Source organism: Rhopalosiphum padi, chromosome 1, assembly GCF_020882245.1.
Source record: "Rhopalosiphum padi isolate XX-2018 chromosome 1, ASM2088224v1, whole genome shotgun sequence".
Classification (NCBI taxonomy): Eukaryota; Metazoa; Arthropoda; class Insecta; order Hemiptera; family Aphididae; genus Rhopalosiphum; species Rhopalosiphum padi.
The window spans coordinates 42,691,415-42,709,179 of record NC_083597.1 but is presented as its reverse complement, the minus strand read 5'-3'; the positions used below and the strand labels follow the sequence as shown (position 1 = coordinate 42,709,179).

At 27.0% G+C, this 17,765-nt stretch overlaps 1 protein-coding gene across 1 annotated transcript in view; it reads right to left on the bottom strand.

Moving 5' to 3' along the window:
- The window catches only part of LOC132932357 (semaphorin-1A), a 168,456-nt gene that overhangs the window by 31,317 nt on the left and 119,374 nt on the right, over positions 1-17,765 (bottom strand). Inside the window, exons 4-5 of the mRNA XM_060998702.1 lie at positions 17,186-17,231; positions 6,322-6,384 (exon numbers count right to left, since the gene is read on the bottom strand). Of these exons, the coding sequence (XP_060854685.1) occupies positions 6,322-6,384; positions 17,186-17,231 (109 nt within the window). The remainder of the gene's footprint in view (positions 1-6,321; positions 6,385-17,185; positions 17,232-17,765) is intronic.

The following is a 17,765-nucleotide window of genomic DNA, read 5'->3' as shown; positions in this document are numbered from 1 at the left end:
TTTAATATATTACTTTACCGAAAGCAATAATATTTGTGTAATAATGCGAATTCAATACAAACATATGAGCGGCGTATATGTATATGTGTGTCTGTTCAATACTGTATATTTAATATAAGGTTACAAATTTGATATCCCTATAATATATTATTCTTACGATAAGAACGATCATACTATGTTATATAATACATAGTATATGTAGTCTATAATCTATATAACCTACATTGTAGGAACACTAAATGATGTAAATTCTATTCTATATTTTTTCTATTTATTATAAAAGATTTTAGTATGGAAATAATTAATTTAATTTTGGTACTACCAAGTAGTATAAGTCGCACAAAAAACTTTTTAGTAGAGTGGTCACCCATCTGAGAACGAATAAAGGAAAAATTGCTAACTTATGATTACATTCCATAACCACAAACACTATAAAAACTTTATGCAACTTCCTTATAATATAAAATTATATAGATTTATTATATCTACCTATAGTTAATTTAATTTATTTTTTTATGTTTTGTATCAGCATGTAGGAATATTATAAAAATTTAATACAAAATTATATAGTGAAACACTGACATGTGAAACTTGTTTAAAATTGTACAGATGAAGTATATTGACTATTTGTATTTGTATTTAATCTAAATAGTATATATATATATATATTGTGTGTGTGCGTGGGTACACGTGAGTCTTTTGACAGTTATGAACTAAAAATGAATGTAGGTTGATTTTTGATTTTTTTTTTTTTTTAATTTAAACTGAAGAGTTGTCATAAAATAGTTTAAAACGTTTCATTTAGCTGGAAATTTAAGCGTTAAAATCACTCTTTGAAGTGTGAGCTTACGTTATGATAAATATAAAATATATTGTTGCACATTTTAATTTATTAATTTAATTTGCGTACATAAAAAATGTATGCATTTCACAATAAATATTAAATATATGATAAATATGGCATGTATAGTCTATTTTATTTATAGAGTAATTAATTCTATGTATAATGTTACTATTGTAGTATAAGATAATACGAACATGGTGAAACAAAATAACAACTAAATTTGTTATATAATGAACTTAATTAGAATAAATAGGCAGTCATTTGTTAACAAAGTTACAGCTAGAAAGTAAATATTTAGTTGATTATGAAGTTGTATAGTATTAAAGAAGAAGAATATAAAAAAAATATGAATAAACAATTTTAAAGTGAAATTTGTAAGTAGTTCTAGCACACTCATAATTTTATATTCTCTAAAAACGAACTTTTATATTATTCTTCTTTCATGTTTCGAAATGTAATCAACTTACTTTTTCTAATTTTGTTATTTTCAAATAAGTTTTAATTCTGTGTTTGAACATAATACGTAATACGAATAATTAAGTTTGGAATTGTACAGGTGAATTATAACCGTTATTAATAATAATATAACAACACACAATGCACGTAAATATAATATATAATTAATATTTACTGTTTAGTCTCTCAGTGTATCGTGCTTATAGATAAAATTAAAAATTATAAAATTTGAAGTAAATTAAGTTAGATTCTATTTCACCTCACCGTTTCATAACATCTATGTCAGTTAGATCATTTCGTAAAACGAATACGGACACTCTTTATGGATTTTATGATTATTATTATTACTATTATTATTTGGCTTTTTATATGCATAGTCATAAATGCTCAGAATGGCAAAAAAAAATAAATGATGAGAGAACGTGCATGAAACAAATCTCAAAATGACTCCCTCGAGGCGGCTTGTTCCTTGTCGCTACGATACCATTGTATTTATTTTTATTTTATTTTTTGTTACGTGTTTGTGGGAAATAGAGTTTAGAATGACAAAATTAAAAACAGATTTTGTTAAAAACGTATGTAACGAATATATTGGTTATTCTATTACAAACTAATATACATACATAATATTCGTGTTTTAATATTATTAGTATTTTATATTAATGATATATTATAATTAATTTAAATACATACAAATGCAATTTTTTATTTTAAAAGTAATAATAGATGACAAAACTAATAATGTATTATTATTTGATAATTTTTTTGAAGTGTATTAGAAGTATTAATGCAATTTTAGATTAAACAGACATGTAAGTAAAGTAGTATATTGAGTTAGGTTAGGAAAGATACTGAAATTATTGCAACGAAAAAAAAAATGTGATACTATTATAACAATCAAGATTAAAAATTTTTCTGTTGGTTGTTAGTAATTTATCAAGTGCATCGTTTTCTTCTGCTCTAGCAAATGGAAAGGAAAAAATGATTAAAGAACAGAAAGAGCAAATGGTGTAGTAGAAAAAGAATATAATCCCTTCATTCTTTGTACAAGAAGGGAATATAGGACTTTTTTCCTTATCGGCTTTTTTCCCCTTCACACTTTTCTTTAGTAATAGTAAAGTCTACCGTCGGATAAGACGATAAACAATATTATCAGAAAAACCAAATGCAAATAACCCTCGTTATGTGTCGAGGGTTTTCAGACCTACCAAAGACAATTTTACTCAGAAATGAAAATGTTTCGTCTCAGTTTTGGTTTATTGTTTTCATTATTCCTCGTTATTATATAGTAAGAGATAATTAACATATAAATCGTTATACATTTTTTTTTTTTTTTGTCATTTGATAGTTACATGGATTGATTGTTTATATTGTATAGCAAACGCCATATTCAATAATTAATATGATTTATACAAACACTCTTATCTTATTCAATGTTACAATATTTAAATTAACTATAGAAAATAAAATTACTACTAATATATTATATATTTTATAATTTAAAGGGTGTAATATAAATTAAAAATTAATATTTTATCAAGTTTTCAAATCATTACAATATGATTATACGTTATATTTAAATAAATAAACATAAAACGAATTAAATTAGTTTTAAAAATAAAATTAGCATTTTTAATAATAATTTTAGTATATACAAAAACAAATAGTCGAAATAGGGTTTTTCGAAAAAAATTATAAAAATAATCATATCAAAATTAACTACAAATATGTAAAAGACAAAAATGCATTACAAATTAAATTTATACGATTAAAAATATTTACTTTACTAGTTGTTATAATTGTTGTGGGTATAAAGCTACAGTTTAGACACAAATTATAACAGCATTATTCGATAAATTTATCGTATGTTTAATGAAAACAGAAAGAGTCACAAACACTAGAAATAATAATATCAATAATACGTATAGTTTTAAGTTTTTACACAAAGAAATAATAGACTATAATATCACCGAATTAATTTAATTTCATTACACTGGACGTTGGATGTCTCTTTAGAATACTAATATTCTACACAATATTATAAGTGAATAACGTTAGAGGGCAAACAATCTATCATCAAAATTGAAAGCTTTAAGATTTTATAATGAATTAAATTATAAATGAAACTCAGACAGTTAGTTCTAGATTATCAGGGTTAATACAATGAATTAGGAGTCATGTAAATGTGCTAGAATTACCAGCCAGTCTCAATACGTCCATATACCCATCATTAATAACCTTCATGTATCCATCATTAATAACCAACTAATGAATGAATTAACAAAGAATATTTAACAGAATTAATGTAATTTACTTATTTTTTACGAAAAGATGTACAAATATTAGGAAAAAATAAATTTAATTAACATTTATGCTCAAAAATGGAAGCTCCAAAATTACCTAAATAATATTTTTTTAATTTTTATAACTACCGATTATATTGAGTACAATACGCAACACTGTAAAGGTTACTAGGTATATAATAATATTATCTTTGTAAATACAATTAGGTTTATGCTCATACACCTAGTTCATTAAAATCGTCAAATTTTACGTTGTGTTTCACAATACTATCAAAATATAAAAATATTATTGTAACAATGTATAATATAATTATTAAAATGTTTATTTTTGTATTGATGTATCACATTTGCCTATACAAGACGCCGTTTTAATATTTTCATTACCATGAAACTAATATCATTATAATTTAAAATATTATTATGAAATATAAAAATATTTATAACCTATTACGACTTTTAAAGATAAACCCTTACATACACTGTTCATACAATGTTAGAATAAGCAAATAAAAATTAATCAAATTCTAAAAATTAATGTTTTTTATTTTATTTTATTTTTATTATTATTTATAAAGCAAATAAAACAGAATTAAAATTGACAGGGTTTGATCTTTACTGGGTATGAGCATTTTTTATAAAGTTAAATCATTATACTTAAAATATTTTGATTAATATTTAATTCTAGGAACCTACCTATTACAAATTATATTTACATTAGTTACCTATAAAAATGTTAACAAACAATTATAATAATAATAAATTATACCATGAAAATTAATATTTTTGTGGAATAAAAATAGCCTTGAAGTATTATCATTAAATATAATATAATATAATATTTTATAGTATTTACGTTTTTATTTTATACGTAGCACAATGTGGAATATTCATAAAAAAAACCTATCAAGTAAAATACTGATACATTATGGACTAATTAAATTTTAAAACATAAAATACAATATTTTTCTTTTATAAAATAATACTTTATTATGATACAAAATAAAAAAATAAAAATTAACACATGTTATTTCTATTTCCAATATTTTAATTTGTAGAAAAACTCCATTCACATTTATAGAAAAAAAATTATCGTTGCATTAAATTAAACTTTAATTTACTATTTGAAAAATTATTTAAAAAAAAAATATATATATATTATTATATATGAATGTTGTGGAAAATATTAGTCCAAGTCACAGGTAATGATCGTGTTCGAGACACTCGTGATAGATGACTATCTCATTCACGCTCCATACTAATCCTACCTGTCTCAACGAAAGCTCAATATCACGTCTTATTAAACTCTAAAAGTATCTTACGCCCTTGCCTTAAAAATGATCATTGAAGTACAGCGAAGCCCAGATAGGGGGCGTAGTTTGAGTATGTTGATTGATCGACAGTACCCGGAGATGACACCATATTCAGTGCCACAGGGCGTGTTTAATGATAACAAAGCTAGGAAGCAAAGAAATGCGAATGGGGGTGGATGAAAAAAAAAAACTGTGACTAAGTCTAGATGAACCGTTGAACAGTTTTTGACATGTCTTTATACCGAAAACCTTAGATGTTCCACTATTACGTACGCAATGAATACAAGTGAATCGAAATGCAGAAAGTTTTAAAAGTGAACTTGAACAAAATGTATAAAAATAATAACAATAATGACATAAATAAGATTTAAAATATGTAGTATGATAAATTTTAAATATTTGGAAAAATATATTTTAAAGAAATTACATTAATATTTTAAATTATAAAATTATCGTAGAAACAAACAAAATAAATTGTACAGTTAATTTGATGCCCATGATGAAATATCAAAATGACAATTGATAAATATCAAAATACTTAAATGAGAAGTAAAAAAAAAAAAATTTAACTCATATTATTCATAAAGCAATATTTATTTAAGACATTTAAAGTATTTTTGACACATTCTAAATAATTTATATCTTTGATAGGGAAATAAAGTTAAAACAATTAATTATCTTAAACAAGTTAGCCTATATTGCATTTCATAAATCAATTTCTGATTTTTACTTTTCAAAAAAACTGATATCTCAAATATCTCATACCCTCTCACTAGAGGACACCAGTCCTGTATAATTTAATACTCTGGTAAAAGCCACATTGTTTGTTCAACATTATGGTTTTAAATTTCATAATATTAGTCATAGAAAAGATTATTTAAGCCAAATAAGTGAACATCTATTATTAATATATACACATATATCCATTAAAAAAAAAAAAAATCTTGATAGGTAAATTATAATAAGATAACATAATATAAATTATATTAACCATTTAACTATTAAACAGTCGAGTGAGGGCCATGTTGACCTCCCCCCTCTTTCCATATAAAATGAGATCTGTCTATAACAATAAGTTATGGATTTATCGTTATTTATTTAAAATTTGGTAAATGAAATTATATTTAATTTATTTTCATAAATTAAAATAGATTAAAATAATTTTATAGCTTAAAAAATGTCTCATTAAAGTTGTAGTGAAACATATAAAAATAAATATTTATTTTATAACTTTTAAAATAATATAAAAGCTATTTATTTATTCTTAAAGTATTTAAACGGTTACCTATTATGTATAAATAATAATAATAATAATATATAAAATAAGTATCTTAAAGCATTTCAATTTTCAAGCGCTTCATTATATTACAATATAAATTTATAAACATTTATTATTTTAACATCATACCTCATCTTTTCCTTTGACTAAGCACATTTTGTAATCAGCATCAGTTGAGTGCCATTCCAATCTCTGAAAGAAAATAATAATAATAGTATTAAACGATATCATATAAAATATGATAACATACGTATTAGTCCGTAATCGAACATATTAAATGGGTATTAAATATGTGCTTATATAATGACAAAGAAACTTAAATTTAAAAATAGATGCTATAAAAACATACATGATAGTATGCACTATACCGAATCAACAAAATATGCATCATTATTATATCGTTTATGCCATGCTAAGAGATAGGGTATTCCAAAATTCTTTAAGATATCAAATAAAACATTATTTTTTTTCATACTATAATATACTGAGTGCCATATTATTATATACAAAACGAGGAGATAATATCCATCTCTATGACCTAAATGTATAATATACGTAGAATAATACAATTGAAGATGACGACTGCATTTTATGACAAAATATATACCATCGCCATTACAAAGTTTAGTAATTTTAAAAGTCAACATAGCTCGATACACAATATATTTATGTGTGTGTAGGTTTGGAACAGACGAGGGTTTAGTGAGGTGAACTTTGCCGGAAGCTTCTGCTAACCGGAAGGAAATAGAAATCCGGTAAATGCTACCCTCCGTCTCTATCGTCAAAACCAAGAAATTCTTCGTGTAAATTTCTTGGCATAATGAACACGTAATCCCTATCTGCAAAGGGTGTATCATCTTAGATTGTGCGAAACTTTCGGACAGCCCTGGCTTGACATCCGCGTTCTCCAATTAACCATATTACACGCCACGAGAAACATATGATTTCAGCAATCCCCTTAATGGTTAATTAACAAGAAACAATGGAAATTGAATATACAGTCAATTCAAATACTGATTATAATAACAGATGCGTGTTCTGTTCTAGTAGTTTTCATTGACAAATAAATTAATATATTAGTATACAACAAAATATAATTACAAACGTAATGTATATTATAAAGCCAAAGAAAAAATTTATTATTAAGTCAAAATTAAACACAGCATTACTTACATATTTTAAAATTAAAAATCAAAAATTATGATATTTCAAAACAAATGCCAACTATATAAATATTTAAAATTAGTCTTAGTATTTTAAAATCTAAATTGGGTATAAAAAATAATAATTAAGTTCATAATTTAATTTTATAAGTTACTATAATGGATTTCAAATTATTAAAAATATAATAACTTAAATTTACTGAGGATCATTATTCAATAAATAATAATAAATATCATAAAAATACACAATTGTAAATTCAATAAATTTATTTTTCCGCTCGAAATCTAAATTTTAATTATGATTTTATTCGTATAGAGTGCATAGATGTTATCATAACCTATACAATTAGAGCAAAGTTTACATTTTTAATAATGACTTTTTATATTTAAAATGTAATAACATGTAAAAAAAAACACTACATTATATATAGGTGCACATTTATAATTTAAAAATGTATAGAATTCGAATCAATACACTCTTATTTATTGGGATTCACAAAGATATTGTTTTACTGTAATATGAAAACTGAATAATATAAATTCTTGAAAAAAGTAAAATAATAGTTGTATGTGCAATATGCACAATCAGTTTTGTTGAGATTTATAAAAAATTATCATTCTAGATACTTAAAATTCAGCCAAGAAAAATGTACATATATAATATTTTAAGAATAGCAAATTGTATAAAAATAAAAAATAAATATATAGCGTACAGTAATGAAAACAGTATACAAACTGTACAATTCTCCCATTGTTTTTGTTCACCTGTCATCCCTCATTGTTTTGCATATCCATTCAATAGTTAAAAGGCCATACTAAATGAACCAATCAGAAATATGCAAGTTCAATCAACCTTTTTAAAATGTCAGAAACGATACTAATGGACCAACCAGAACAAGCTTTTTATTTTTACACAATTAATGTTTCAAACAAAAAATTTTACAATACAAACAATACAATTTTATTTCAACTATCTTTAAAAGTTATACCTTTGCAGTTAAGCAATATTCTGCGATTTAAACAAACAATAATTGATAGCATTAGATTTATATATATATACACACACATCGCAACTGTTATTATAATGAAACTATATTAAACTAATATTTAAACTAACAAATATTTTCTTAAAAAATATATACTTCAAATTTGTTTGTAATTGTATTTCATTATTTTATGCATAAAACAGACCATAAAATATTGTGAACAATGAAAAAAGATACAACAGTTAAAGGAGTTAAAATAGATAGTTATACATCAACAAAGTGTTAAGTATGTAACAAAATTAATGATCTATCAAAGAATTTAATATAGTACAAATAACGTGTATTAAATATAAACTTTTTAATATTGCGTCTTTATTGTAATAGACTGGTTACCAATGAAAATCAATTTTTAATATAATTGCCAATTTGTATAATTTAATAATAAACATAACAGGCATCTAGTTCTAATAAAAATAAATATATCTTATTCGTTTTTAAAAATAATATTATATGCAAAAATAGATAAAAAAAAATAAATATGCTTTCAGTGGAGATTTATCATCTCACATTAGATTCCTGATGACTTATATTAAACATTTAATTTCAACTCTAAATATATCGAATGTTGATGTACATTATAAAACTAATCATCTGATTGGTATATTTGCGAAATAATTGTATATCAAATTATAATTGCAATAACAATCAATATGACAAAGCTATTGTTGTATTTTTTGAAATAGATTATTAAATATTAAAATCGAAATTATATAAGTTGTTTATGTATAAATAAATACGGCAATTTAATTGAATCAATTGTTTATGTTATTTTAAATGAAAACAAGGCACACACACAAACTATTAACATATGGTACTATTACTTATTATAATATTTTAAGTCAAACATAAATGACAAATATTGTTGTATCTTTTTTTCGGATTAAACATGGCAATTTCATAATATTAGATAAATAAATAGTATCGAATATCTGAATGAAAGCTGATTTTCATCCAACCGAATGTTGTACACTGTATATTGGTGTAGATATACATATAAGTATATTTAAGTTTTACTTAATTATAACTACATAACTGAAGTAAACAATTTTCGCGTATAAACATCAAACATAGTGCTAGTTTCTTATCCTAAATTTTTGTTCCAAAATAATGTTATACCGAGGTCCTTAGCATTAAACTTTGAAGTGCGTATAACTATTATAGTTAGGTAATTGAGTTGAGTCAATATTGAAAATGGCGATTTCTATTCATTTCATAATCTCTTTAACAACATTTCTGAGAATTCACGGCAATCGAAATTTAGTTAGTAGTACAACATAACCACAACGACACCGCGGCAAGTTTAATCGCTGATTATAAATACGCCGCCATACACCTAATCGCCTTTTAGTGATTATAATTACATAATATAATTAATACTCGAATAACATACATACGTACACCGTACAAGTGTGTATACATAATTTATCCACTGTAACACATAACGGTATATATGGTTAATGGTTATAAATGTAACATAAAATACCTAACAAATTAATTTCATAAACGTATAACAAAATAAAAATTCGTTGAGTAAAAACTATGTATAATATCCATCTGTTTGCGGTCTCGTTTCACGAAGCTCAGTAAGGCTCCGTTGTATGTTTTATGATTATCGATACTTTTTACTATACATTCATCCACACATACATTATGCACCAATTTCTGTCGAACCTTGAATTTAATAAAGTAAGTTGGAAATTCGCCTCCAACAACCCCCTTGGCCAATTTCATCACGGGCACATGGAGGAGGGAGAGCGAGAAAGTAGCGGCAGCCACCGATCTGAACTTGGGCCATTCTTTATAACGCGTGTACCGAATATATAGCTATCCCGACGTTACGAGATTAGCCGAAGGGAAAACTCAGCCCCGAACCACATCCACGTCTCAACCACCGCCACCTCCATACCCAAATGTTTTCCCCGTCTGGTTTCAGTACGCTCTTCGCGCCCGCTACCACCGACGCCGTCAACTAAGCGATTGTGTGGAAACATTATTGTTGTTTATATGTTATACTCACGCGGAACAGTGAGCGGGCGAGCCTGTGCGGCGGAGAGGATCTCATAGTCGTGTCGTATGCAAAACGGATGACATTAGAGAGTGATTTATTATGCATACATATATTTTTTTTCCTCCGAAAATACGAGAGAGATGGAACGACGATCGAAACCGTAAGGGAGAAAGATATATATATATATATATGTAGATAGAGTGTGTGTCGAATAGCAGCGAACTATATGTTCTTTATCGCACCGGAAAAATGCGCGTTCCATACTGCATCTCCACCAGCAACCATTAAAGAGACGGTTACGACATTATTATCATAACAAAATCGACAAAATAGACCAGGTTTTATCCACGCTTTTTTTTTTTTTTTTTTAATATTGACGTGATTTTTTTAAGAATAATCTTTTATGTGTTATAAAGAAGAGAAAAAAAAACGAGAAACGAGCAAAAGCCACGCATTCGAGTATCGCACCGCACTAAACGACATATCGCGTAAAACGTACACGTATTTATTATCATTGCAACCACCACGCGGCGACCTGGGTGAATTCATTTGTTCGTAATGCGAATATTAATATAAAAGAGTCAAAAGTTCATAGAGCGAGAGGGAAAGACAGAGCAAAGAATTTGAGATTTTTACCGAGTTTGGTGCGAATAAAACTTTGGCGAAACAGATGGCGTACACACTATATACGCGTCATCGTACACTCCACACGCCAACCCTACATATTAACAGTTTCCAAGTTTTTCGCGGTGGTGGTTTCTCCGCCACCAACGCGCATTATCGAGGCGAAGACTCGTTGGAATCGCATTTATGGCAACGACCTTATTACATTTATATACGCAGATAATTATTATATTATGATTATTATTATTATCGACTTAAATTTATACGACTTTTATTTATCGTACAATATGTACCTAATATATTTTCAGGAAAGGGGACAAACTCATTTAAAACATTGAAAGAAGAATATGATTTAACTGGGTGTGTAAAACTATTTACATTTAAGCTTCATCAAAAACTAAACATTTAGCTAAATCTCTGTCAATACGCATAATTAGTCGATTACAATCGCCTGTGTAATACTATATGGTAAATAGTAATGCAATAACGATCACGAGTCATGTACACCGGTTAGTTAATACACGTTAATTTATTTTTTTGTGTTTATGTTGGGAAAAAAAATGTCTTCGCGACACACCGTAAACGATATCGATTACACGCGCCTATACAAACCTTGTGCATTATATACCTACATATATTTAATTGATAGCGATTTTTCCTCTTTCCGCCATCCACCAGAGCGACCGTAACGACGCGTAAACAATACGATACGATGATAATAATAATAATAATAGTAATAATAAAAAATCAAAAAAAAAAAACGGTCTAATGGATTAATTTGAACTTTTAACGACAATGTCCGTGTACATACGAGATGGCGGTGATCGCGTATTATTATATTTATTTTACGCGTAACCCCTCTCTCCCTGACACATACACACATATACACGGCGATTTTGAACTCTCGACAGGCCGGCTGGTTGGTCATCCGACACTGGGGGCGAAGAGGTCGAACACAAACATTTGCATTCCATGTTGACAATATTCGCGCGGACACCACTGGCGCACGCGCGTTCACCCATAAGTACATTACAGCGACATTATATTTATGTGAAATGTGCACACACAGCCGCCAATTCTTCCCCTCCGGTCGTCGTCGCCGTCGTCACTGCGCCCTGTGTCCATTTAGTGGGTAAAACGGTTTTTGGACGGGTTTGTAGTGAGCGGGTGGTAGTGGTGGTGGGGCGGTGAGGAATCGAAAAGGCCATCAATTATGCGCGAAACGTGCGCTTTATATGTATTTGCTCATCGTCCCCCAGCCAACTATAACTGGTGCACGCGTGAACGGTCAGCGCCACCACAGCCGACACTGCCGACGACGAAATTAATGCGAACGACGAGACAAATGAATGACATTTTGCCATTTTGGAATTCGATGAACAAAAAAAAAAAATTCAAACAGAGAACAAAAATATTGAAAAAATTATATACAACTGGGTCACGTCACTAGTGTATGTATATACGGTACAGACATTACAGTACAACGGTCGTGTACGATATTTATTACACATGTTTATGTATATAATTCGGGCGTACGAAATACGTGCGTTCACGCATCGCCATAACACGAATAAAATTGTTTAACAATGACGACCTTATATAATAAATACCAAAAATAGTTTTCTATTATGACACTATAAATGTTATGGAAATATCACTTATTTTATTTCCGAAGTTATTTACGGTTGTCTCGAAGTTAAAAAATAATAATAATGCTATAATTCGACTGCGATATATTTAGATCTGCGAATTATTTATAGATAATACATGTTATGCATTTAGTTATTTTCAAAATACATACGTGGAAATATCGTTGGATTTTTATTTATAATAAAAGATAATTATTTTAAACAGATCTTCATATTAGAAGTATATAACTTAATCAGAGTGGAATGAACGTGGAATTGATTTAAACATAATACAATTTTATTTTTATATTCTAAGCAGAAACTACATGAGATATCGTGTTATAGATATTAAAATGTAATACATATTTTATTGTCCTGACATCATTTTTTATTTCTATCATCTATTATACATATAGTACCAATATAACTAATATAACTACCATTTATGCCCATGAGGCGTAAATAAATGAATAAATAAATGCACTAAACAATAATAGACGTGTTTATAAGACAGTCAACAAATGTATAATATTGTTATGCGTGGTTTTAACAAGGTCACAGCTAATACGAATGATACCTCTCTACCCCCTGCCCACCGAAACAACAACATTATTAAGTTCTTATTTTTATTATTAAATGGTTCAGAAAAACTATTAGAAATCGTAACAAACAAAACGTAGGGCATATTAAAAAAAAAAATGTAATTGCAATTTTTGTTCTATTATATTCTTTAAAATATTAAACTACTTGTGTATATTTTTCTTTACTTAGAATTAATATATAGGTACTGCATGTTAACCATACAGAGTGATAAAAAAACTTATCATGTATGCTCACCGCTAGTTTTACATTTAAATTTTGATTTAAAAAAACATTTATATATACTATAATATTAAATTATAGTAAGAAACATTCTTGAGATTTTTTTATATTACTTAAGCAGTGTACTGTAATGATACAAACTTTTTTATCAAATGAGGACCATTTTTTTTTTACTTTTAATTATTTCGTGACTGCATTTTTTTTAAATATTCGATGGTAGATTTAATTTAACTCGAAATACGATCAAATAGTTTTTCAGCCAGTTATTAAAAAGTAATACTAAAAATCATAATCCTTAAAATTGGTTTTATAAAAATATAAAATAGATAGAATCTATTATTTATTAATTTATTATAATTGGACCAAATTTATGAAATATATTAATAGAAGTTTAAAATTTCAATAGCCTTCATATTATTTTCCTATTATGCTTAGTATACAAAGTCCAATAAATCAAATCTACTCATTCTAGTTTTGTCTTTATAAATTAACATTTTCAGAAAAATGATTTACCAAAATAGTTTACAATGGAAAAGGGGAAAGGTTCTTATATTAAAATAACAATTTTAAACCTTCACAAGATAATCATTAAGTAGTATAAACAATATCAACAGTTTTTAAATAAAGTCTTGAAATATATTTAAAAATTCCAAAAATCAATAATTTGAATAAGTTTATAATTAAATGAAAAATGGAAGTAGGCATTCTCGGTGAATTACCCTGTTTAATAAAATATATGTACTGTATACACTATACACATTATACATAATAAATATCAATGCTTAAATGGTCAATGCATAAATCAGGAAAAATCCTGTATTTGTTTGGGTACCCCTAACATCAAACTATATAAATTAAGCTCTAAGTAAACAGTATGCATTTTAATATATTATCCTATTACGCTACGCGCCATTTAAATTAAATTGATAAGGAAATGTTAACGTTGAAGAGTATATTTGATTTTAAGATCTCAGTAAACATCCTTTTACTACCATAATTTGCTACGCATATAGTTATGAACGATTATTCAATGTGACATGTCGGTGATGGTTTCACTTAAGTTATAAGTTTCGTTTTATAATTTGTTTTCATACATTTATAACTATTATCATGACATGTTATAAAGTCGAACGTTGTATTTCAATCAAAAACGGTAGCCAAATCTTGAGAAAAAAGTTAAATAATATTATACCGTAATGAAAACACGAGAGGAAATCCGTCCATGATTGATAAAACTTTCCCTTCTTAAGCTCAAAAGTTTTTGACGGTAATTTTCTTGACATACCTACATGTTCACAAAAACACAAATATAATGTCTCAAATTGCGAGCGTATATTCAAAACGTGAGACTATACCTAATATGTATAACAACAAAACGATTTCGAAAACTTCCATTAGCGGCGCCCTTCGTAGGGACAGACAATAATGCGAAACGATCGATTCCGCTAGAGTTTGCCCAAACGTCGAGTTATCATTGCCGTTTTTTTTTAGTATTATTACATCACACGACGATACGAGAGGCGAATCGACTGCAGTGGGCACAATAAAACCAGGAGTTATAAGAACAAGACACCGTGGCGGTTGTTATTGTTGGCACAGTGAAAGAGATCGTTTGTAATATCCGGGACGACGATGGGACTTACACTATGCTAACGGTTTAAAGAGCTGGACCGCACTGATAAAAGGTCGGCGTAAAAACAAAATGGCCGTCGACGGTCTGTATAAAATCGGACGACAAAAACAGTGAACGACATTGTCGGAGATCGTTTGCTGCCCAATAATCGACCACCGCCAACATTTCCGCGTGACCGATTTTTCTCTATGTCACTCCACCTCTCAAGCAGAATATATATATATATATATATAACAATAACAAAAATTTCGTCGTAAGCTCGTTAATTCCAGATCCTGACCAAAGGTCTACTATTCATATATATATATATATATATATGCGTGTGTGTGTGCGTGTGTATTTATACAATGCTTTACTATGATAATAATAATAATTATTATTATTATGATATTATTCTCTCGAATTAATACCAATTGTCTTTTGCGTGTACGCGAACGTGTTATTACCGTTATTGTTATGACTATTATGATTATTACTGTTTTTATGTGTGCGCAGTCTCTTTACGCGCACGATTAAATTCCACCGCCGACGTACACGGCGGTATTTTACAAAACAAAACGTTCACAACACAAAGGTAACTTTATAGTTTTATACATACAACAATACTTTTATTAACATTAATAAAAAAAAAAAAAAAAACTAAAATGAGTAAAATGTAAACCATGTGCATTTCAGTGATTCGACAAAGTTGTAAAATAAAAAAACTTTATAATTTCACGAGACCAAATCAGTATGTATACCTAATATTTAAAAATGTGTATAAAATAATCAATTATTAATGGCCTACGTTCAGCTGACGATCTTGTAATCGGTATACACCAATCAGCTTTAACTACAAAATATTGGTGTCTACTGAATATAAACCACGAGGCCAATTGAATAACGTAAAAATTATTTTAAACATATTTTATACAGTACGTATATAGACCGGATTCGCTAGGTCGTTTGAATCGCTCTGTACAATGTTTTCAGTCCGTCGCGATCGATATTACGCCCCCTTCTCCTAGTTGTTAGCGTCTCAAGACGATGTTGCCAGTTGAGTATTTCCGAACGCACAAAAATCCGTATGCAACTACTTATTTGTTACCCATATTTTATTATTCTCATTTTTTCAACAGCTAATACTACAACTCGTTTCTTTTGTATTCTTTTGTATCTGCCATTACTAAATATTTGAATAGTATTTTTTTTTCATTTTTATTTCTTATGCCCATGATCCAAACAATTAACTTAAGTAAGCATATCAATGGGACTTAATAAAATCATGAATAAAGCATTATATTTTATAATTAAATGTTCTAATAAATACTGAATACTTACACTAATTCTAAAGTCATATAAGTATTGTAATGATTACATTTTATTAAATACTAAAATAATATATATTACAACAATAATTCAACTTGTTCACAATTTTTTAACCGCATATCTGAAAGTTAATCAAAAGACTTAAAATAAAATATGTTCCTTACTTAACGAATATAAAAATAATTGAATATATTGAAATTTTAAATTATCCTTCACAGATATGATAGTATGCTTTTAAATTAATTTGTAGAGATCGTAATTTATTTATGATTTTATATAGTTATATAACCTACCTATAACACAACAGTATAATCTAGCATAACAAAAACCTTTTTTTGTTTCGCTTATTGCTGAGCAATACATTGAAAGATAAATAATTGGTAATTTAAGTTTAATAACAATATTTCACACCTCATCCTCACGTATGGTGTCAATATTATAATCTATAGATTTTTTATTATTACATTTAATGATGCCCTGACCATTCATTTTTGAAATTATGATTATTATTGTTGATATTTTTATATGATATAAAAATTGTATAAAAATTAGTTTAATGATACGATTCATCAACATCGTAAAAACGACACGCAAACGAGACATTTTATAATATTCACGCAATATATACATTTGCAAACACAATAGGTATTAAATATTTAATATTTAATTAATATCAGAATATGAAATACAATCTTGAATAGCTTAATAAAAGCCTCATATTTTTTTTTCAAATATATTATGGTAATAAAAAAAAAACTCACTTGATTTTCGGATAGATCAGCCAAGCTTATGTTATACACCGCGTTCCTGTTGAAAAAAAAAACAAATTAAAATAATTACAATAAACATACAACGTATGAAAAAATATTCCAATTATTTCGAAATTAATTTAAAATTAGTATATATTATTCATAACTAATTATTTCATAATATATCACAGTGATTACTTTTAAAAGTTTTATAACTCTATTATAATATATAAAAACTCTTCGCACGATCTACCTTTGCCAAACTACAATTTATATTAAAAAATAATACACCTACTTATAAATAATTCATTATTATCTTTTTGAAATATTAATATAAAATTAACACAAACTACTTTTATTTAAATTTTAAAATAAATATTATATAATTAAAATTGATTATAAACAAACAATTTAGTACCATTTCATTTTAAAGATGATATTACTTTTTTTTAAATACCTAATTTTACTTTTAAAAATTATACTGTTCACATTTATTATATTAACAATAGTAACAATAAACATTTAATAAAATTAGAATTCGATGAACAAATTTTACTATACTAATAAATTCTGGATAATGGGTTAAGTAATA